The following is a 24,417-nucleotide window of genomic DNA, read 5'->3' as shown; positions in this document are numbered from 1 at the left end:
ATAATGGAGATCAATTTTACAGGAGCAGTCAGGTCAAGTTTTACTGGTACCTGCATTTCCGAATAATACAATCCCTACAGTGCAGAAGGAGGCCATTTGGCCCATTGAACCTGCACTGACAACTATCCCACCCAGGCTCTATTCCCTTAACCCCACATATTTATTCTGCAAATCCCCCTGACACTAAGGGGCAATTTATCATGGCCAATCAACCCAATCTGCATATCTTTGGCGTGTGGGAGAAAACCCACACAGACACGGGGAGAACGTGCAGACTCCGCGCAATCACCCGAGGCCGGAATTGAACCCGGGTCCCTGGTGCTGTGAGGCAGCAGTGCTAACCACTGTGCTGCCATGCTGCTGGTTTTGTCCTGAAGCAATGACCTTAGCCTTAAACACTCCGGCTTGTTTGATTTCTGAGTGATTAAACCCTTTGCAAGACATTATAATATGGGAATAGTGTGGCAATGTTATTTGTCAGTCAGGTCCATGTCCTCAGTGTGTTGCAGCCTCCTGTTGCCCAGGCACTGAAGGTATGGTTGATAAATTTGCTGGAAACACAAAATTAGGTAGGAAAGTAAGTGGTGAGGAGGACAGAAGGCGGCTACAGAGGAAGATGGATGGTTGGGTTAAGTGAATGTCTGCGGCCTACTCTGGGAGGCTCCAGCAGCACAGCCTGAGCCGCACCCGGAACTGATCGGCCGCCATTTGCAGAGGGTCAGGCAGCGGCGGCGGGTTCCTCACCGCCCGGGGGAACCGGGAGTCAAAGATGAATGATTCTCAGAGGAAGCTTCTGCAGCGGCATCGCCTGCCTCTGGTGACGGGACTGCAGCCCGGGCTGCTTTATGATCCCCTGGTGGCGAAAGGCATCTTCAGTCAGGACATGATCGAGGAGATCAAGGTGTGAGAGGGAGCGGGCCGGGGAGGGCGCAGACTGAGCCCGTCAACCAGGTTCTCTTCTTCAATCTCGCCGCGGCTCTCGGTGTTGCTGGGGCAAAGTGGGATGGGGGGGGGTGGGTGGGTGGGGGGGGGGGGGATTGATTGGACTGTGATGCTGCACACAGTTGAATAATCCAGTTCATGGGACCCTTGGAGACGGGGGTTGAAGAATTGGACTTGACTGTGATGCTGCACACAGTTGAATATCCCAGTTCATGGGACCCTTGGAGAGGGGGTTGAAGAATTGGACTCGACTGTGATGCTGCACACAGTTGAATATCCCAGTTCAGGGGCCCTTGGAGAGGGGGTTGAAGAATTGGACTCGACTGTGATGCTGCACACAGTTGAATATCCCAGTTCATGGGGCCCTTGGAGAGGGGGGGTTGAAGAATTGGACTAGACTGTGATGCTGCACACAGTTGAATATCCAGTTCATGGGACCATTGGCAATGTGAGGTACCTGCAGACACCTGTGGAAGCCTATCATGTCAGCAAGATGATAATTATATATATATTTCCTCTCATTAGAGAGGACAATTGGTTATATACCGTGAGGGGTACCATCTGCATCAACCATGGGGCAGGTGAGGAGATAGCTCCCAAGCCTACCTCAGCTGGAACAAGAATTGAATCTGTGCTGTTGCCAGTGCTGACATGATGGGCCAAATGGCTTTATTCTGCACTGTGACTATTCTGTAAATCTGTGATTTATTCTGAACTACACGTCAGCCAACTGAGTTGAACAATTAATATTGTTTAAGTACAACAAATAACAGTTAAATGTGTAAACTTGCATAAAATAGCATGAGTTATTACCTTTACTGTACTTTAAGTTCTGTTTGCTTGTTTTGATATACAGTTGCACACTTCAAATAATTGTTGCAGTAAGTAGTCGCACGACACCAGGTTTATTTGGTAGCGCGAGCTTTCGGAGCACTGCTCCTTCATCAGGCGAGTGAGAGATGAAGGAGCAGCGCTCCGAAAGCTCGTGCTACCAAATGAACCTGTTGGACTTTAACCTGGTGTTGTGAGACTACTTACTGTGCCTACACCAATCCAACGCCGGCAACTCCACATCACAAATAATTGTTGAAACATACTTATTTGGATCTTGCAATAATTAAATCTACTAGTGTATTAACTGATTATATATATTGCTTCTGTGGTGTTTCAAATATTAAGCACTGCAACCAGTACTGTACAACAAAATAACTTAAGGAAATCAAGTCAGGTCGAATAAAATGTTTTAATAACTTTGTCTGCTTGTCTTGTTCCTTTTCTATTCTGTCGTCTATATTTATTATTTTGTATGCAAACCCTAAACAAATCTGTTTCCTTGTGCCCATAGTCCTGCCCTTCATTCTCAAGCTACTTTCCACATCTCTTAGAATTGAATCCCTGACTGGAATATTGCCGTAATTGTATAATCCTCTTGTGTTTTTTTTTGTATGGGCCATCTTTGATGATGCAAAAATCCAAGGGTTGATAATTAAGCTAGCTCTACATATTTAAATAGATTTCAAATCTTATTTATACACCTGGAGAACTTGAGTGTTCACCTGATTTAATGGGAAAATACATTGCATGTTGTGAGACTGAGCCAAAGAAACCGTCAAGTTACAGGTTTTTAACCCTGCTCTGTGCCATCAGTTAAGTTCAGCTGCGACAGTAATGAGTAACTCTCAAGAATAGAGCAAATCAGCTCTACACAGTTAAAAATGAATGTTTGTGATTAAGGACACTATTGAACCCATAGAATCCCTACAGTGCAGAAGGAGGCCTTTTGGCATATCGCGTCTGCGCCGACAACAATCCCACCCAGGCCCTGTCCCATAACCCCACATATTTACCCTGCTAATCCCCCTGACACTAAGGGGCAATTTACCAATCCACCTAACCCGCACATCTTTGGAGTGTGGGAGGAAACTGGAGGAAACCCACGCAGACACGGGGAGAATGTGCAAACTCCACACAGATTGTGACATGAGGCCAGAATTGAACATGGATCCCTGGCGCTGTGAGGCAGCAGTGCTAGCCACTGTGCCATCATGCCACCCTTGAGACAGGACACATCCAAGAAAACAACAGAAAAGGCCTTTTGGCTGAGATCAAGTGTGAAATCGAGCATGGGATCAGGTGTGGTGCTTGTTGTGGTCAGCTTGGATGTAGTGTGTCCCATGAATTGAATTCGATTTGAATTCAAGTTGGTTTTTGGAGTAGAACATAGAACATAGAACAGTACAGCACAGAACAGGCCCTTCGGCCCACGATGTTGTGCCGAGCTTTATCTGAAACCAAGATCAAGCTATCCCACTCCCTATCATCCTGGTGTGCTCCATGTGCCTATCCAATAACCGCTTAAATGTTTCTAAAGTGTCTGACTCCACTATCACTGCAGGCAGTCCATTCCACACCCCAACCACTCTCTGCGTAAAGAACCTACCTCTGATATCCGTCCTGTATCTCCCACCACGAACCCTATAGTTTTGCCCCCTTGTAATAGCTCCATCCACCCGAGGAAATAGTCTTTGAACGTTCACTCTATCTATCCCCTTCATCATTTTATACACCTCTATTAAGTCTCCCCTCCGCCTCCTCCGCTCCAGAGAGAACAGCCCTAGCTCCCTCAACCTTTCCTCATATGACCTACCCTCCAAACCAGGCAGCATCCTGGTAAATCTCCTCTGCACTCTTTCCAGCGCTTCCACATCCTTCTTATAGTGAGGTGACCAGAACTGCACACAATATTCCAAATGTGGTCTCACCAAGGTCCTGTACAGTTGCAGCATAACCCCACGGCTCTTAAACTCCAACCCCCTGTTAATAAAAGCTAACACACTATAGGCCTTCTTCACAGCTCTATCCACTTGACTGGCAACCTTTAGAGATCTGTGGATATGGACCCCAAGATCTCTCTGTTCCTCCACAGTCTTCAGAACCCTACCTTTGACCCTGTAATCCACATTTAAATTTGTCCTACCAAAATGAATCACCTCACATTTATCAGGGTTAAACTCCTGAGTAGGCAGGATGCTGGATTGGGGGCTTGCTCTGTCCGCTTGGTGCATTGGCTTTTTAATTCTGCAAATGGAGTAAAATTATTAAAATACAGGAAGATCAAGGGAATTTAAAAACATCATGTTTGAGACATAGCCAGACACAGTTTAGGAATAGAAGTGTATCTTCAAGTTTATATAAGTTGTTGTAAACTGGTTTGTGAATGTGCTGTTTCTACTGTTTCCTACTTCTGTTTGAAATCCTCCTTTGGTTACTGTTTGTCTTGATGGAATTCTGGAAGATTAGCCATTGAAATAAACCAAATGCCAGCTAACATTGTGACAATGTATGAATACTGCTTAAGTTTGAAATTACAGTATTTAAATGATCGTCAAAATGTAGTTTACAGAATTTTCTTTGACTGTAGAATTCGGGAACACGCCGGGACCAGGCCCGTCAGTTGGTAACTGACCTGCAGACCCGTGGGACAGGAGCATTTCCTGCTTTTTTGGAAAGTCTGGAGGAAACTGGACAAGTTGAGCTTGTTGATTTGCTGCGAGATGGGCTCGCTGTCCATGACAGGCCCTTCACCCCTGTTAAACCAGTTGAACCCCGGAAAGGATATAAACCTGTACAGAAGGACACCAGGACTTCTCACCCTGTCCAATGTACGCAGGTTGTGTTTGAAGAAACTGATTGCTTGACAATATGGATTTACCTTAACCCTGTTCTGGTTACTATTTAGTGGCTAATCTGGGACCAGTTTGTAGCTACTGAGCTTGAGACTATAAAAGTCCCAGCATTGTGTTTCGGCAGGTGTTGAACAGTTGCTTCGCCCTCCCTTTCCTCCCATTGGGAAGACGTCTAAAGAATTAAATCGGAGGCTAATGGGGCAAAAGGTTTGAATGGTGCACAAAATGGTACAGCAAACGTGAAGGGAATCTGATTTAGCAAGTGGTTCAGAAACTTAGGAAGACAGACAAGGACGATGAAACTGATATATCAAAGAAACATTGGGAATGAAAGATAGGGACTGCATTTTTTTTGTTCTCAACTCCGTTCAATGGAATGTTGATTAAACATGAACATTGTTTTTTTGCTATAAAATAATTCATTGCGGCTGTGAAGTGTGCGCACTTTCAAACTGGTTTGATATACTATAAAAGAGCATGGGTGAGATCTGCCATAAAGAAAGACTTGCATTTATTTTTTTTTTAAGTTTATTTTTTGGTCTCAAGTAAGGCTTACATTAACATTGCAATGAAGTTACTGTGAAATTCCCCTAGTCGCCACACTCCGGCGCCTGTTTGGGTCAATGCACCTAACCAGCACGTCTTTCAGAATGTGGGAGAAAACCGGAGCATGTGGAGGAAACCCACGCAGACACGGGGAGAACGTGCAAACTCCACACAGACAGTGACCCAAGCCGGGAATCGAACCCGGGTCCCTGGCGCTGTGAGGCAGCAGTGCTAACCACTGTACTGCCCTTTCACATTCTAAGGATGCCACTTATTACAGCCTGCATAAACGAGTTTTCTACTTCTCATCTTTGAAAACACTTTAAGCTTACACTTAATAAAAACTAACATTGGGGTAAAATGTAAACACATTTTGATTTCGGAATCCAGCATCAGTACAAGCAGGATCTGAAAAAAACAGTGTGTAGAGAATGTAACAGCAACTTGCATTTATATAAAATCTTTAACCTAGAAAAACATCTGGGTATTTATACAGGTGTAATTAGGCAAAGATGGAGGTGGAGCCGGATGAGGAGATATTTGGTTAAGAAGTGAGTTTGAAGGAAGCCTTGGGGAGATGGCAAGGCAGAAGGGTTAAGGATGGAAATCTCAGGACCAGAGGATTGCCAATAGTAAGGTAGTGAGAAGAATGCTCAAGCGGTTGGAAATGGAAAAAGAGGGAATTCGAGGGATGAAACTTATAAAGGAGTTCTGCGAGGTAGGAAAGTCGAGGCAAAGAAGGAATTTAAACAAGAGGATGGTTAGATTTTAGAATATGAGGGACCGGGAGCCAAAGTATGATAGCAAAAACAATGAGGGCAAGTCAGCAGGACCTGGTGTGGGATTCAATTTGATGAGCAGAGAATTTGATGGGCTGAAGTTTAGAGTATGGAAGGCTGTCCAGGACAGCATTGGAACAGTCAAGGCTAGACTATGGATGTAAGTTTCTGCAGCAGATGGGCAGAATAGGGGCAGAGATGTGCAATGTTACAGAGGTGGACAGGGAGGATGTATCAGAAACTCAACTCGGGATCAAATAAGATGCTGAGGTTGAGAACGGTATGGATTAGCCTGGGATATCAGCTGAATAAGGGAATGGAATCATAGGCAAAGGTCCAGAGTTTCTGGCTGTGATCAAAAGCAATGGCTTTGTTTTTCAATGACATCAACTTACATTCGTATAGCACCTTTTAATGTACTGAAACATCCCAAGATGCTTTGCAGGAGCATTATAAAACAAAATGTGATATAGCCGTGTAGTGGGTCAAGTGATGAAAGGCTTGGCCAAATAGGTTGATTTAAGGAAGGTCTTACAGGTAGAAATGAAAGTAGGGAGCCAGTTTCAGAGCTTAGGGCCTAGGCAACTGAAGGTACCGCCACGAATGGTGGTGTGAATAAAAATTGGGATGGTCAAGAGGCCAGAATTAAGACAAATGTAGGCATACACAGGGCTGGAACACAATTACAAAGATAGGGAGGGACAAGGCCATGAAAACAAAATGAGAATTTTAAAATCAGGAACCTATGTAGGTCGGCAAGCACAGGGAGCAAATATTTCCCCAATATTTAATGAGGAAAACACAGTGCAGCCAATGCTTGATGTCAATAAAGCATCTGACGCCACCGAGGCAGTGGAAAGGTTGAGAGATGTGTTTGTGAGGTAGTACTGGGCATCATTAGCATACATATAGAAGCTGAAGAAGGAAGTCTTAAGGGGGTCTTAAGGGAAGTCTTAAGGGGTCTAAAGGGTGTTTTGGTGAGACTACACCTGGAGTACTGTGCAGAGTTTTGATCTCCGTATCTTAAGGAAGGATATACCTGCCTTCTTGAGACAGCGTAGTGAAGGCTCACTTGATCGATCCCTGGAATGAGGGGGTTATCCTACAGTGAGAGGCTGAGTAAATTGAGCCTATAAGTACTGGAAATTAGAAGTTGCCCTGAGGAACAACAAATAGATCAGGAAGAGGAGTGGGTCAAGGATAGATTCAGAGATGATGGTGTTGGGGCAGTTGGAAAGAAAAACTATGACCAGAGATGCACTGGCTCCATTTGCACAATTGAGAATGGAGCCCAGAAGTGGGAAGTCCAACTGAGCTGCACAAAAGAGGAGAAGGGTTAGGGGAGGCTAGTGTGAGAACCATGTCAAGTCCTGCAGGTGTTTGAGAAGTAAAATGTACCACGATCACCGAGGATATGTTTTGTGACTCAGATTAAGACTGTTTCAAGGTGGTAACCTGAATGACCAGTTCCATATTTGTAGTAAAGGCGGGCACAAATTTTGGAAGCAAGAAATTCAAGGTATTTGGAGCCAAAATGGAGTTTGGAGCCTGGATGGTAGTATGTGAGGTCTTAAGGATTGAGGGTTGTTTTTCTTTGCGCCAGTTTTGAAAGAGATGAGAATGATGCCCATGGAGAGGAAGGGTAGTTAAATGGTCGGTAGTTTGGTAGAATTGTGGTCAAGACAGCAGAAGGTAGGTTTCATGAGCAAGGTGAGCTTGGATGGGGATGTAGGGCACAAACTGGAGAATGAAGCAGCATCAAGGTCAGGGGAGGAGAAGCCTGAAAGAGAGGTTTGATTTGATGGGTGAAGATAAGGGAGGTTTGCCTTGGTGACAAAGTCTATGAGCTTCACAATCTTGCAGGAGGTGAGGCTGGAGGAGATTGGGGAGGCGGGAGGGGGAGTGGAAAAGATTCAAGGGGTGATTGATAGTTAAGAAAAGCAACCAGAGGTGTTCTTCTGCTCTCCAGAAGTAGGCAGCATAGTCGAGGTGAATGTAATCTAATTGCACTTGCATGGTCTAGTCAGATTTGGTGATGCCCAAACCAGTTGTGCATCAGTTTTGCTTCAGTCTACATCCCTTGGACATGAGAGATAAAAGACAGGGCCTAAACCAGGAGCAGTGGTCAGAACGAGAGAGAGTAAAGATTTTACCAAAGATAAAGAAATCAAAATGTGGAGAGGAGAGGGTGTCAAGTGGGATGACAGTGGTAGAAACATTGTGGCGAATGGAAGGCCACAAAGCTGGGCAGTTTGGAGTTTTGAAATGTAAATGACTTGGAGAATTGTTCTATGGAGAAAGGTGCATCACAATTTTGTGTCCTTGTGTTTCAGGTACAGATCTCAGACCTCCAAGTAAATCAATTATGGAAAGACTACAGGATGACATGGTGAGTGGTTATATCAGTATTCTATACAAACTATTTACTTGTTGAGTTTTGTGAAGGATGTTAGCTGGCGTTGAGGATAATTCAGTCCCAAATTCAATTTCTGCGGATACAGTTTTTGGAGATTTCCTGTATGTACAAACCAATAGACGTGAAATTTATAAATGTTGATGTTCAGAAGGACTTTGATTTGATTTATTATTGTCACATGTATTAGCATACAGTGAAAAGTATTGTTCCTTGCGCGTTATACAGACAAAGCATACCGTTCATAGAGAAGGAAATGAGAGAGAGCAGAATGTAGTGTTACAGTCATAGCTAGGGTGTAGCGAAAGATCAATTTAGTGCGAGGTAGGTCCATTCAAAAGTCTGATGGCAGCAGGGAAGAAGCTGTTCTTGAGTCGGTTGGTATGTGACCTCAGACTTTTGTATCTTTTTCCCAACGGAAGAAGATGGAAGAGAGAATGTCCGGGGTGCGTGGAGTCCTTAATTATACTGGCTCCTTTGTCGAGGAAGTGGGAAATGTAGACAGAGTCAATAGATGGGAGGCTGGTTTGCGTGATGGATTGGGCTGCCTTTACGATCTTTTGTAGTTTCTTGCGGTCTTGGGCAGAGCAGGAGCCATACCAAGCTGTGATACAACCAGAAAGAATGCTTTCTATGGTGCATCTGTAAAAGTTGGTGAGAGTCGTAGCTGACATGCCGAATTTCCTTTCTGAGAAAGTAAAGTTAGACTTGAGTCTACTCATACAAGGAACACAGAAGGTTAGCATGTAGGTGCAATTAGGAATCAAATGGCCTTTATTGTAAAGGGATTAAGAGTACAAGAATAAGGAAGTTTTAATTGTACAGGACACAAACTGGTGAATGAAGCAGAAGGAGAGACCACTCCTGGAGTATTGTTTTTTTTTATTCATTTGTGGGACATGGGCGTCGCTGGCTGGCCAGCATTTATTGCCCATCCCTAGTTGCCCTTGAGAAGGTGGCGGTGAGCTGCCGCCTTGAATCGCTGCAGTCCATGTTCTCTGCGTTGACCCACAGTGCCGTTAGGGAGAGAATTCCAGGATTTTGACCCAGAGACTGTGAAGGAACGGCGATATATTTCCAAGTCAGGATGGTGAGTGGCTTGGAGAAGAACTTGCAGGTGGTGGTGTTCCCATGTATCTGCTGCCCTTGTCCTTCGAGATAAAAATGGTTGTAGGTTTGGAAGATGCTGTCTAAGGATCTTTGGTGAATTGCTGCAGTGCATCTTGTAGATAGTACACACTGCTGCTACTGAGCGTCGGTGGTGGAGGGATTGAATGTTTGTTGATGTGGTGCCAATCAAGTGGGCTGCTTTATCCTGAATGGTGTCGAGCTTCTTGAGTGTTGTTGGAGCTGCACCCATCCAGGCAAGTGGGGAGTATTCCATCACACTCCTGACTTGTGCCTTGTAGATTGTGGATAGGCTCGCCACAGTGTTCCTAGCCTCTGACCTGCTCTTGTAGCCACTGTGTTTATGTGGTGAGTCCAGTTGAGTTTCTGGTCAATGGTAACCCCAAGGATGTTGACAGTGGGGGAACTCAGTGATGGTTACACCATTAAATGTTAAGGGGCGATGGTCAGAGTGTCTCTTATTAGTGATGGTCATTGCCTGGCGCTTGTGTGGCACGAATGTTATTTGCCACTTGTCATTCCAAGCCTGGATATTGTCCAGATCTTGTTGCATTTGAACATGGACTGCTTCAGTATCTGAGGAGTCGCGAATGGTGCTGAACATTATGCAATCATTGGCGAACATCCCCACTTTTGACCTTATGATGGAAGGAAGGTCATTGATGAAGCAGCTGAATATTGTTGGGCCTAGGACACTACCCTGAGGGACTCCTGCAGAGATGTCCTGGAGCTGAGATGACTGAACCTCCACAGCCACAACCACCACCTTATGTACCAGGTATGACTCCAACCAGCGGAGAGTTTGCCCCCTGATGCCCATTGACTCCAGTTTCACTAGGGCTCCTTGATGCCACACTCGGTCGAATGCGGCCCTGATGTCAAGAGCCGTCACTCTCACCTCACCTCTGGAATTCAGCTCTTTTGTCCATGTTTGAACCAAGGCTGCAATGAGGTCAGGAGCTGGGTGACCCTGGCGAAACTCAAACTGGGCGTCACTGAGGAGGTTATTGCTGAGCAGGTTATTGCTGAGCAGGTGCACAGTTTTGATCTCCATATTTAAGGAAGGAAGTCAAGCAGAGACTGTACTGAGTGAAAATTACATTTGCATTTTCAGGAAGTGTTCCTGTGAATTTCACTTTTCCCTTTTCCCCATCTCTAGATTTACAAAATGGACGCTGACCCTTGTGGCTTTTGTCTGATCATCAACAATGTGGATTTTGATCAAAGCAGTGGTCTGACTTGTCGCACAGGCTCTGACATCGACTGTGAAAATGTGCAAAATCTCTTTCAGAAATTGCATTTTGAGGTTATTGTGAAAAGAAATTTGACCAAACAGGTGAGTATTTTCTCACACCACTAATAATCTTTGATTTGTCATTATCGGTCATAGAGCACATGATGCGCCTGTAGAAGGCAGCACAGCCTCGCCTCAGACACTTTGCAAAGGAATCTCGGTCTAACCAACTAAATGTGTTCCAAAGAGCCATAAAAAAGGAGTTATTGAACTTGCTCAAAGCAAGATTGCCCCCTCTGTAATGAATAGCACACCAAGAGTTACAGAGGGCCATCCAAATTCACCAGGAGCCTTGTATAATCTCTCATATTTTCGCCGGATTTATCATCAGCCAGACCAAGTTATGTAACTCTGTTCCTAGAATATAGCAGTTAACTTGAGAATTTAGTCAGGCTTGAATCAAAAACAGGCAGGCACACCTCTTTGAGCCTTTTACACAATAGGAACAGGAGTAGGCATTTGGCCCCTCAAGCCTGTCCCACCCATTCAATGAGATCAAGACTGATTTGGAACCTTAATACCTTTGGTCAACAAACATTGATCAATCTCCGATATGAAAGTAAGGATTGACTTCGCGTCAATTGCCATTTGCAGAAGAGAGTTCCGTACTTGTGCCAGCCTTTAAGTGTTTCCTAATTTCCCTCCTGAAAGGTCTGGTTTCAATTGCTAGACAGTGCATCCTATCTATCCAACCAGCGGCTGGAGTTGGACATAGCAGAAGGGTTAATATTTATGTAATGACTTTATCCATACCAGAAACCGTCTGCGTTACAAACATTTGGAAGGACTTCCTACCTTATGGTTTTCTTTTTCCCCAGACTCCCTACCACTTTTCACTTGCTCTGGTAAAACAGATCAATGGATTCCATGTTCCCTGTTGATTTGTGGAAATCTTATTTTTAACATGTTGCATCCTGGATTAGTTGGTGTTTCCTCATTCTGTTATTGTTTCTCTCTGACAGTTGATGATAGAGGAGTTGACTAATCTAGCTCGCAAGGACCATACGGATTTTAACTGCTGTATTGTGGTTATTCTTTCACATGGCAGTCAGGTGGGTCCAAATACTGATTTAAGCAGTAGGCACAATAATTGCATGGCATAATTTAGTCCAGTAGATTAGTAATATTTAAACAATAGGGGTGAAAATTTCTTGTTTTGTTTTACTTCTGTTTATGTGTTTTAGTGTTTTTTCACTTTGGTTCTGTCACTTGATTGCTACTTTTATTTCTTTCTACTTTCTACTTCTCTTTCTGCCCTAGTTTTCCTGTTCTTTTCTCACTGAACCTGACTTGGAAATATTTCTCTTCCTTAATCCAGTGATAGTTCTAAATGGCTCTAGGCGGCACGGTGGCTAGCACTGCTGCCCTCACAGCGCCAGGGACTCGGGTTGAATTCCGGCCTGAGGTCACTGTCTGTGTGGAGTCTGCACGTTCTCCCCGTGTTTGCGTGGGTTTCCTCCGGGTGCTCCGGTTTCCTCGCACACTCCAAAGATGTGTGGGTTAGGCTGATAGACCCTGGCAAATTGCCCTTCAGGGGGACTAACAGTAAATACGTGGACTTGAGGGGATGGGGCCTGAGTGGGGTTGTTCTCGGTGCAGGTTCGATGGGCCGAATGACCTCCTTCTGAACTGTAGGGATTCTATGATCTATGTACAACAGTCACCACTGTCCGTGATGCACTGCCCTTGGGTGGGATTTACAAACAAGCTTGTGCACAATCTTTGAGCCGCTACACTGAGGTGGGAAGTTTTTCCCAAAGACCTGCGTGTCCCTTCAGGTCCCAGTTCCTTTTGCTGCAAAGGACAGAGTCCCAACAAAGTCCATTGGAGCGATCCCTGACACAAGCCATTCAGGAGAACTGAAGCAAAGACAAAAATTGCCAGAAATACAGCAGGTTCACCAGTGTCAGTCAGAGAGAAAAGACAAGTTAATATTTGAGAAAAGTATTCCTTTCTCTCTTAAATGCTGAATTGATCTGTGTTTCCAGCATGATTATATTTCCGATTCTCACTATTTGTAGCTTTTTGTTGTTTGTCTTTATCATTGTGAAGTGCTTGGTGGATGTCATTTGTTAAACTTCAACTTCTGGAACGGCTGAAAAGATGTACGGACAGTTTCATTTTAATTTCAAATGTTAATACATTCTAAAAGGATATAAAGTAAAAACACCTTAATATCCTGACACTGGGTTTTTTTCCACTTTTGTTGTTGAATTAGAATAAGAAAATTGCAAAATGTTTTTGACAAATGTAAGTTGTTAAGTGACAACCGATGAACTTGAATGAACAAATTGCCCATTTGTCTTCATTCCATGGTGTGGTCATGACCTTTTTACAAACCCCACGGACCAAAACTTGCACTTTACAAACCCTTGAGTTTTGAACTTGAAGCCTCTAAGGATATAAGGTAACTGTTTTGGAAGAACTTGTACCTATTTGTTACTGAATTTCTGCTTCATTTGATGAGAAAATGAAGGAACCTTTTGTCCAGGTCAAATATTCCAGCCTAAGGTGATAACAAAGAAAAATAATCAAAGGTCAGTTCCAAGTGTACATTTGTCATGAAGCTGGCTTAAGCCTCATAATCATTTTTAGCTGCCAGATGATGCATGGTGTGGGAGTGCTTACAAAAAGAGAAGTCAAATCTACTTGCAGAAATAGGCTGGAGGAACAATTAAATGAAAGGATATGTGACACACGATGAGTAAGAATGATTAATTCTGAGAACAAAAACTTTCGTATTTGTGTGAAACTTTATGTTCCTTTAGCTGAAGAATATTTATACTGTGGAATGGAATTTTTCCTGATTTCAGGCACTTATTAGAAACATTAAGCCCTACCAGGTCAGGTGCAGCATGTGTTAGACACAGAGTAAAGCTATCTAATACTTCACTCCCAATAATGTACCTCAATTGCATCCTCAGAACTTACCACTTACAGCAACAGTGGCATTTTACATGTCTTGTATTAGCCTCTGTTGTCTGCTCTCTGAGCAAGAATTGCAGTTTGCAGTATGTCTATCAGACAGAAGACTTTCACCCCATCATTATGTTTACAAGACACATGTCAATATATAGAACAAGTGTTTGTATGTATATTATCCTTTTTACAGTAACAAACATTAGCTGGGTATTGGTGTACATTGCAGTGTAAATACAGTAGCCACTTTGCCTTGGTGTAGATGCATACCCTGCTGTCATAATGTTGAACATCACGCACATGTTTCTCTACTCAGGCTCAGCACAGGCAGTTTCCTGGAGCAATTTTCGGAGTGGATGGGGGTAAACCAGTTCCAGTTCAGCATATTGTCAGCTACTTTGATGGTTCACACTGCCCGACACTGCGTGAAAAGCCCAAATTATTCTTCATTCAGGCTTGTGGTGGAGGTAGGTGCCATAATTCTTGCTGAGTTGTGGAAGTGGATTGCCTATTAGAAGCATTGAGAATAATCAGTGTAGTAACTATTGGCGTATTGTTAAGCAGCCAGTGACCATATTCAAAAGTTAGTTCAAATATTCAGCTATACAACCATAACCAGAGTCCTTCTAATCTTGTTCCTGAGTCTTTTGTGGGCACTATTATTCTCCTATTATTGCCTTGTTTAGATGGATTATTGCTTTAACACAGCCTTAGAAACAATGGTCAAATCCACACTGAAATATTTGCTGTCAAGAGACGGTAGTGGAGTGGTTATATAGCTGGACTTGTAATCCAGTGGCCTACACAAATAAACAACAGCATCTGTGTTCAAAGCCCACCTGGGGGCATGGTGGCACAGTGGTTAGCATTGCGTCTCACAGCGCCAGGGACTCGGGTTCAATTTCGGCCCCTTGTCTGTGTGGAGTTTGCACGTTCTCCCTGTGTCTGTGTGGGTTTCTTCTGGGTGCTCCGGTTTCCTCCCACAGTCCGAAAGATGGGCTGGTTAGCTGCATTGACCATGCTAAATTCTCCCTCAGTGTACCCGGACAGGTGCCGGAGTGTGGCGACTAGGGGATTTTCACAGTAACTTCATTGCAGTGTTAATGTAAGCCTACTTGTGACACTAATAAATAAATTTTAAACTTTGGATGGCAATTAGAGAATTTAAAGTTAGTTTTGAAATAAAACCTGTGGATAAAGGTATCAGTAAATGTGAGTATGAAGCTTTCAGATTGTCATAAAAACCCAACCATTCATTTTACTGAAGCAGACCCGCCGCTTTTATCCCATCTGGCCTATATGTGACTCTGGGCCCAGGACAGTCGCTTCATTGTTAACTGCCCTCTTAAGTTACCCAGCAAGACATTCAGTTATATCAAACTGCTGCAAGGAATATCAAAACTCGTCTGCAACAGAAGAATCAAATCAGGACTTAAAAAAAGCACGCTCATCCCAGGCGACCCCTCAAAGTCCTCCTTACAACACCACGGATCTGGTGCCTAAATTGAGGGGCTATCCTACAAACTAGTTAACCTGACATAAAGAAAAGAAAGAAGGACTTTTATTTAGCACTTTTCATGACCATCAGACATCTCAAAGCACCATACAGCCAATGGAGTACTTTTTGTTTTAAAGTGTAGTCTCAGATTCTTTTATTAGCATCCCTGAGTGCGTCCTGTCCTATTAGCTGGACAGGTCGATCAGAAATGGGCCAAGTGTGGTACACAGTCAGGAGTGGCCCTGAGGGTCCTCAGCAGTGAGTCCAAACTCCATGATGCCTCATGCGACAGGTCAAACATAGGCAAGAAAACCTCCTGCTGATTACTATCTCCTACCCCCCCACTCAGCTGATGAATCAGTCCTCCAGAGATTTTACTGCATTGGGGAGCAATCAATCAGCAATTATATCTCGGGAGAACCACCACTGACCAGGCTACCCGAGTCCTAAAGGATGTAGCCACCAGTATGGGATTGTTACTAATGGTAAGACAGCCATCACAGGAGACTGCTTGATCACATCATCACCACTCTTAATTGTCATGATACATTGGTTCACAAAAGCATTTATAAATGTTACGACCACACCGTCCTCATGCCGGCACAGTCCTGACTTCACACTGAGGATACCCTCCATTTGATGCTAATACTGTGTTAAGTGGGATTGACCTTGGTCTGATCAAACACAAATTCAGTCGCTCAAACTAAGCAATCGTGAGACACCTTGGCCAGCAGAATTATACAGTAAGAAGTTTAACAACACCAGGTTAAAGTCCAACAGGTTTATTTGGTAGCAAAAGCCACACAAGCTTTCGAGGCTCTGAGCCCCTTCTTCAGGTGAGTGGGAATTCTGTTCACAAACAGAACTTATAAGACACAGACTCAATTTACATGAATAATGGTTGGAATGCGAATACTTACAACTAATCCAGTCTTTAAGAAACAAAACAATGGGAGTGGGGAGAGCATCAAGACAGGCTAAAAAGATGTGTATTGTCTCCAGACAAGACAGCCGGTGAAACTCTGCAGGTCCACGCAACTGTGGGAGTTACAAATAGTGTGACATAAATTCTGATTCTAGGATCGCATGATAAAGACTCAGGAGGAAAAAAGCAGAAATATTTATGTCACACTATTTCACATAAATATTTCTGCTTTTTTCCTCCTGAGTCTTTATCATGCGATCCTAGAATCAGAATTTATGTCACACTATTTGTAACTCCCACAGTTGCGTGGACCTGCAGAGTTTCACCGGCTGTCTTGTCTGGAGACAATACACATCTTTTTAGCCTGTCTTGATGCTCTCCCCACTCCCATTGTTTTGTTTCTTAAAGACTGGATTAGTTGTAAGTATTCGCATTCCAACCATTATTCATGTAAATTGAGTCTGTGTCTTATAAGTTCTGTTTGTGAACAGAATTCCCACTCACCTGAAGAAGGGGCTCAGAGCCTCGAAAGCTTGTGTGGCTTTTGCTACCAAATAAACCTGTTGGACTTTAACCTGGTGTTGTTAAACTTCTTACTGTGTTTACCCCAGTCCAACGCCGGCATCTCCACATCAGCAGAATTATATGCAGCCACAATATGTTATCTCATGCCTAGGAAATCCCTCACTCCTCTATCACAAGCAAGCCAAATGACGAGCTCCATTCAAAATGTTGTGCAGGTGAGCTTGATGTACCCCCTGGTGAAGCAACAGCAAAGAGCTTCATCCTTGCGAATCAGTGAAAACAGCACTGTACATACAGAGCTGTACAATCTCACAACAAAGAGATGGTGCCAAACCTCGCATGACCAGTCATGAAAGGTACTAAGTTGTCCACCGCCAAACAGGAGGATGGGAGGTCATCAGTATTCCAAGTTCAGCGATGGCGTAGTCCAACACGTGGGTGCAAAAACAATAGAACTGCAGTGGTTGATCCTTCCCAGCTTTAGTTTCTGTTCCACTTAGACAAAACATCTCCAGACCTCATTACAGCCTTGACCCAGACATGGACCCAAGCTGAATTTTAGAGGCGAGAGTGACTGCCATTAATATCGAGGTTGTATTTGACTTGAATGTGGTACCAAGGAGCCCGAGTAAAACGGAAGTCAGTGGGTATTGGGGAAACTCAACTGACTGGAATCATATCATTAACTGCTTCTTTCTTCAAAGGTCCATGACATAGTATGACTTTAGAAAATCTTTGGTGCATTTCCGGTAACAGTTACTTTGTGAAGTAATTGGATTTGTTCTCCCCTCTCCTATCATATCCAATCTCTTCCTTATTACTCTTATTGATGCACCTTCCACATTGCCTGCACACAGAGAGGGAAATAAATATGGGCACAGAGACTGAACAATTAAAGGAAAGCAACCCAATTTCTGTTTTTGATTTATTCTGCGTTGTGTGCACTCGGGGAAAAATATTAATTTGAATTTTTTGCATTAGTATTATCAACTTCCCTTTTCCATTGAAGTATAGCAATTTTAAGACCAGAAGCGGCCATTTCAGTAGTGCTGAGATTAACTATTTAAATTTGCTATCTATCTACTCTAGCTCCATTGTTCTGCCCTTTCCCTACATGTTTTTATATTCCTTTTTAAATACTTATCCTTCCTAATCCAAATACTTATAAAATTGCCTTTGAAATTCTTTGCTGCTCTTGCAGCCTCTTTGATCATCTACTGTCCAGCCATCTCTTTTTCTTAAGTGCTTTCTCCTTAACCGCTTTTTATCAGTTCCAATTGTCTCTATGAGACCATCTGTTTAGCTAATTGCTTGGAAGAGCGTGGTCAATGCAGTTTTGAAAGAGAGACCAGAGGGAGAGAGAAAGGGCAGAGGAACGTACAAGTGGAATAAACCAACAATGCAACCAGAGCGGGACTATAGTGAGGGGGTCAACTTTACACACCATCTCAGAGTATCTGAAGGACTCAATCCAATGGGTTTGTACTTGATGAAACATTTTCTTTCTTACAGTTCTGACGGATACAGGATTCAAGACCGCTGAGGAGGTGGATAGTGCTTTTAGTATACCCTATGACCCCATTAGTGTGCAGACCGACGCAACTCCTTGTCTACCAGCAGATGAGCCAGATGCATCATCGAGCTTGCCAACGCCTAGTGACATTTTGGTCTCATATTCTACCTTCCCAGGTACCGTTACTTGCCCTGTTAATGCCTCTGGATCAATGTGAACGATGTTAGCAACGGATCCAATTGAATGTCAGTGTTGTTGCATTTCTCAGGCTCAAGCAGCTAGCATCAGTCAGTTTATAACATTTTTATTGACTGATGTTAATTCCAATCTTGTGATTTTTATACTTATCAAAATGATGAATTTTAATGCTTGGAAAATGAAGCACCTCCAATTCTGGCAATCCAGCTGGTGACATTTCCCAGTCATCATTCAGCCCTGTGTTTTGTGGAATGATGGTCATAGCTCTTTGCCAATTAGTAACAGAGGTTCATGCTCTACACCCACCTTTGTAAGAAAAGATAGTACTGTATTATTGGGGGGAAAGAAACTATGTTTCCAAAGCAGTTTGTAAAGAAACTATGGCTTTGAAATGAAGTTAGGAACATTGAAGAGGATACAATATTACTCGTGGGTGTCCCTTATGGTGAGAAGCCTAAATGTTGAGTGGTCATTTACATTTTTACATTGAATGTAGAACACAGAAACAGGCCCTTTGGGCCACCTGGTCTATGCTAGTGTTTGTGCTCCACACAAATTTCATCCCATTCCTTTCCAACTGAGCGGCACGATGGCACAGTGCCAGGGACCCGGGTCAATTCCCGGCTTGGGTCACTGTCTGTGTAGAGTTTGCACATTCTCCCCGTGTCTGCGTGGGTTTCCTCCACGTGCTCCGGTTTTCTCCCACATTCTGAAAGACGTGCTGGTTAGGTGCATTGACCCAAACAGGCGCTGGATTGTGGCGACTAGGGGAATTTCACAGTAACTTCGTTGCAATGTTAATGTAAGCCTTACTTGTGACAAGTAAATAAACTTTACTTTACCGAATAGCATAACCTTCTGTTTCTCCCTCCCTTGTGTGTTTATCCAGCTTTCTCTTAAATGCATTTATGCTATTCGCCTCAATGTTCCGTGAGATGGCATGTTATGCATTCACACCACTACAGCAAAAGCATTTCTCCTGAATTTCCCATTGGGTTTCTTGGTGGCTGTCTTCTATTTATGAACCTATTTTTGGTCCTCCCCATCAGAGGATCTATTTTCCCAATGTACCCTAACAAACCCTTTCATAATCTTAAAGACCTCTTCCTCTACTTATGATGTGGAGATGCCAGAGTTGGACTGGGGTGGACAAGACGACACCAGGTTATAGTCCAACAGATTTGCTTGAAATCACTAGCATTCGGAGTGCTGCTCCTTCGTCCATCTCTACTTAGCCTTTTATTTTCTAGAGAAGAGAGCCGCGGCCTGTTCAAACTCTCCTGATAGGTAGAACCTTCTCAGTTCTGGTATCCTTATAAATCTTTGTGCCTTCACCAGTGCCTATATATATATTTTTTTATAATATTATAATATTGAAACTGTAGTTTCAATATTATAAAAAATAATATTAGTCATTTCAATATTACAGAAACTGTAGTTTCAATATTACAGAATTGTAATTACAGAAGTGTAGAAGCACTTGTACAGTTTTTTTTCTCACTTATGCCACATTACAATGGCTTATTCTGATGTTTGTGAACCCTTTAGGCTATGTGTCCTGGCGAGATAAAAAGGAGGGATCTTGGTATATGAAAACACTAGTGAATATTTTCAGTAAATATGCCCATTTATATGATCTACAGACACTCCTAATGCAGGTGAGTTGTTTTATTTTACTATGAGCCACAATAAGTTGAGACAGAATATTTGGGGTCAGCACCCGAAAAGTGCGTTGTATTTGGTACAGGTCCTGACTGACCTCACGTTTTCCACCCTACATGCTCAAGTCAAAATTCTGCACTTTCTTAACTTGCATCAAGTCTCGTTCACCCGTCACTTCTGTGCTTGCTGACCTGCACTGGCTCCCAATCCAACAATGCCTCAGTTTTAAAATCCTCACCCTTGCCCCTTCCTATCTCTGCGAACTCCTTCAACCCTACAAGCCTTCAAGATCTCTGCACTCCTCCAATTCTACCTCTTGCTCCTTTCCTATTTTAATCGCTCCACCACTGACAGCCGTGCTTCAGGTTGCTTTGGCCATAAACCCTCCCTAAACCTCTCTGCTTTGCCACCCTTCTATCCCCTGTTTAGATGCTCCATAAAACCTATTTCTTCAATCAAATCCCTCCCAGTATCTATGGCATCAAAAATATTTTTCTTGCTAAATGCTCTCATTTAAGTGCCTTGGGATGTTTTCTACATTAAGGATGCTGTATAAACACAGGTTGTTCTAGTTTGCTCTGCTTAAAAATCTCACATTTATGTGCCATAAGTGGCCACAATTCAACCCCATGTCAGATCTTTATTAATTGCAATTAGCTTTTTAAAATAATTTACCATTAGGAGATGGGGTCATTCAAATATGGACAGCTGTACCTGAATTAATGAGTGTATATTGTTCTCAGCAGATGTATTAAGTGTTCTTTCATCACGATATTATTATAGGAAGCAGTTGTTCTTAATACATGATACTCCTCAAATCAGATACATAATTTCCTCAATATACTCCGGTCACTACTACACGTTAGACAGATGTCAACCAGTTATGTAGCTCAGTGTTATTCAGTTCAAATTAACCTCTCCATACACAGCCAAGTTTAGAAGGACAAATCTATAATTGTACTGCTGGATATTTTCACAGTTGAAGTGGAGACTGTATGCTAAATTTGATACGTTTTACTGAAACTTAACTGACAACACCAATTACTTGAAATGTACATAGTACCTGGAACATTGAGAAGAACAGGTTGAGTGAGGTGATTTTATTTGTTGTTAGTTTCTTATTAGTTCGTTTTCTGAAGATACTACTCTTGTTGGATATGTTTGGAAGCAATGGCCACCCTCCATTGGTGGCCATTCTTAGGGTATGGTGCTGTGTTGGTGAGTGTAATCAAGCTCTTCCCTTCACAGTCAAGCCTGTTCATAGCCTCAATGGTGGCACAGTGGTTAGCACTGCTGCCTCATAGCGCCAGGGATCCAGGTTCAATTCCAGCCTTGAGTGACTTGTCTGGTGGGGGTTTGCACATTCTCCCCGTGTAGGTTTCCTCTAGGTGCTCCAGTTTCCTTCCACAGTCCAAAGATGTGCAAATGGGCAGATTGGCCATGCTAAGTTGTCCCTTAGTGTCTAAAGATGTGTTGGTTAAGGGGATTAGTGGGGTAAATACGTGGGATGAAGCCTGGGTAAGATACACTGTCAGAGGGTCGGTGCAGACTCAATGGGCCGAATGGCCTCCTTCTGCACTGTAGGGATTCTACGATTAAATGCTCAACTCATTAAATAGGTACCTGTATCTGCATCTGAAGTGTTGTAACATGCCATGATCAGGGGCTGGAAAGTGGAATTAAAATGAGCCGCTAGTTTCTTTTTTCTCTTTTTTGGACAGGGCAGACACGATGGACTGAATGGCCTCTTTCTGCACCATAGCTTTTCTATGGTCCTATGTTAAACTAGCCGAATTGCATTGCAATCTGGGAACCCAGGGATTAAATCCCAGAGCTTCCTATGGCTCAGGTTCAGGGTTGGCTGCATACATTTTGGCTTCTTACGAGTTTGTTTTACAATGTATTTTTAAAATATGGAACAGTATAAGTATTCAGGCCTGTGCATCATCGTGTGGTTTGCTGTTGAGAATTTTGAGCAGGTGGTTCAGGATGTTATCTATTTTTCAGGTAACAAGAAGCATTTCAGAAAACGAGGAAGCTAAAGGAGTGTACAAGCAGATCCCCGGTTCCTTCAACTTCCTCCGCAAACATTTTTACTTCTTTAACAAAGCGAAGTGGTGATGTTTTCAGATTATGTTTTACAAGATTAGCAGCAGGGTAAATATGTGGGGTTACGGGAATAGGGCTTGGGTGGGATTGTGGTTGGTGCAGACTTGATGGGCCGAATGGCCTCCTTCTGCACTGTAGGAATTCTATGATGATTCTATGAAGTATTCGGCTATCATCTTGCTATAAATCACTTCGAAAAATCTCAAACATCTCAGCAATCTGGTTTTTCAAGGAAATGATTATCGCTGTGCTGCTCCATTCCTATCCTTCAGGTTGTATATTTCTATTGCAGTTCAGAAATTTGTATCATATTACGGTACGCAAGGAGAGCGTTGGGTGCCAATTAATCATTGAATGTATTTTAATGTACGGGTGACATTGCGCAATTGATGAACTAACCAGCATTGACACAATCCATTCATTGCGCTAACATTCAGATAAAATAACCTTGTCTTTTTGGGGAGGAGAACTATTCAAATGACCTTTAAGACACTTTATTTGTTCAGCTGGGGAGTAACAGAAAGCAAGATTTGGTTTCAGCATCTAAAATTGACCTTTCTCTATTCGATACTTGTATTGACGAAAGAACAATTGGATTCACACTATTTTAGTTCTTCAAACACATGGAACCACTAGGATGAGTGGATGGTGAAATGAGGCAGTTTTTTTTAACAAGTTTACAATTCCCTTAATGTGTATTGAATTTTAAGCAATACATTTTCTTGCAAAAGACATTTCAAAAACAGCTGTTAACACACCCATTATTTTCAATATTAAAAAAAAAAATCATTTTAGCACAGCACCAAGTCTTGAATTAAGTAAATAAGCTGAATAGGTGTCAAGAAAATGTCTCTCACCATCCTCTTCCGGTTACTTGGGAGCCTTGCTTTCTCCTCCTCCTATTTCTGCAACTCCTGCTTGCGTCATGAGACCAGCAATGTTTTTCCCTGGGTCATCAATGCAAGCACTCATCTCATCAATTCTACCGATGATCTGGTCGGACATGGTCTGGAACTTGTCCTGCATCTGTTGGAGCAGTGTGGTAACCACGGTGGTCAAATCCTGCACCATCTTGGGGTCGGTCTCCGACATGGTTTTCAGTCTAATTGCTGGGCAGCTTGGTTATGACAACAAGCAGTTAAGTTCAATTAATCTTGCCCTACCCCAACCCTGAGCTGGATTGTGAAATATGAGAGTTATATTTAATTAGCTTCTGTGCCTAAATTAGGAAGTGAGTATGGTAAAGGCATAACTTCGATCTTTGTTCTGAGTTAGTTAATCTTAGCGCACTTACTGCCATTCCAGCTATAACTGGTATCCGCCGACAGGGATAGGAAGATAAAAACTGGCCAGTGTGCCCTTGATCACTATCCATGACCCATGCCGAAAGTTGAATAAAGACATGCTTGGATTGAGTCGTGATGCCCTCCACGTTTGAATAACTTGTCAGTGTTCATGGTCTACACTTGGGGATAAAATGGGTCATGCTGGACAAGTTACCAAAGCAAGACTGACACTTTTGGAACTGTAATCCAATGTGGAATTAGCACCTTCAGGAGGGGGCATGGGCAAGAGACCAAAATAAATCAGTGTTTGCAACAGCTGTCTAATATTTTAGTTCACCTGGTGTGAATTGAATTAACTATGAAAGCTTGTAGAATATTTAATATTTCACTAATTTGTAATTTTGTACTTTGCACAACCAAAAATGCAGTCATGAATTGTGTATTTTTATTATAAAATAAAAAGCCTTCTTAAAGATTTATACAAGAATGCTGCATTCTTTAAACCACAGTTTGTGGTATTGTTTATAATCTGTACGGTTCCCTCCCCATGCAAGACTCAGAAAATAACGTCCCTGTAGTCCAGCCCTCATTGCAAAATCATTTTGTTTCATGGTATATCTGTTGTACAACAGCACGATTTCTGTTTGCAGCATAGAACTGGAATCATTATTGCTTAATGTAATTTTTAAATGATGAATTTCACTTGTACACTGGATTCCATCATCGCACTCGCACACAACAAGACTGACTCATTTGCTGAAAGGTTATCCTGATTACCAGAATGTTGCAGCATGAGCTCTTTGGACACAGAGACGATGGGCAGGATTTTATGGCCTTGCTCGGGCGAGACTGGAAATTCCCACCCGAGATCAATGGAGATTTCCATTGTCAGACCCTCGCCCACTCTGATTCTAGGCGGGCGAGGTGATAGAGTTCCAGCCAGTGAAGTTATTTGTGTTAATTTTTGTGAAACCAATGGTGGGAGTTCAAAACA

General features: G+C 42.9%; 1 protein-coding gene across 1 annotated transcript; it reads left to right on the top strand.

The window, feature by feature from the left end:
• The first annotated feature begins 641 nt into the window (after window positions 1–641).
• casp9 (caspase 9, apoptosis-related cysteine peptidase) lies at window positions 642–23,901 on the top strand. Its single transcript, XM_078238951.1, has 9 exons — window positions 642–901; window positions 4,364–4,604; window positions 8,287–8,342; window positions 10,654–10,830; window positions 11,751–11,840; window positions 14,024–14,174; window positions 18,168–18,344; window positions 19,915–20,024; window positions 22,036–23,901. Exons 1-9 carry the CDS (start codon window positions 770–772, stop codon window positions 22,147–22,149), a joined length of 1,248 nt encoding a protein of 415 aa, XP_078095077.1. The 5' UTR covers window positions 642–769; the 3' UTR covers window positions 22,150–23,901.
• The last annotated feature ends 516 nt before the right edge of the window (window positions 23,902–24,417 follow it).

Source organism: Mustelus asterias, chromosome 22, assembly GCF_964213995.1.
Source record: "Mustelus asterias chromosome 22, sMusAst1.hap1.1, whole genome shotgun sequence".
NCBI classification, from domain to species: Eukaryota; Metazoa; Chordata; class Chondrichthyes; order Carcharhiniformes; family Triakidae; genus Mustelus; species Mustelus asterias.
Note: the sequence above shows the minus strand (reverse complement) of the source record. Positions and strands in the feature narration are given on the sequence as shown.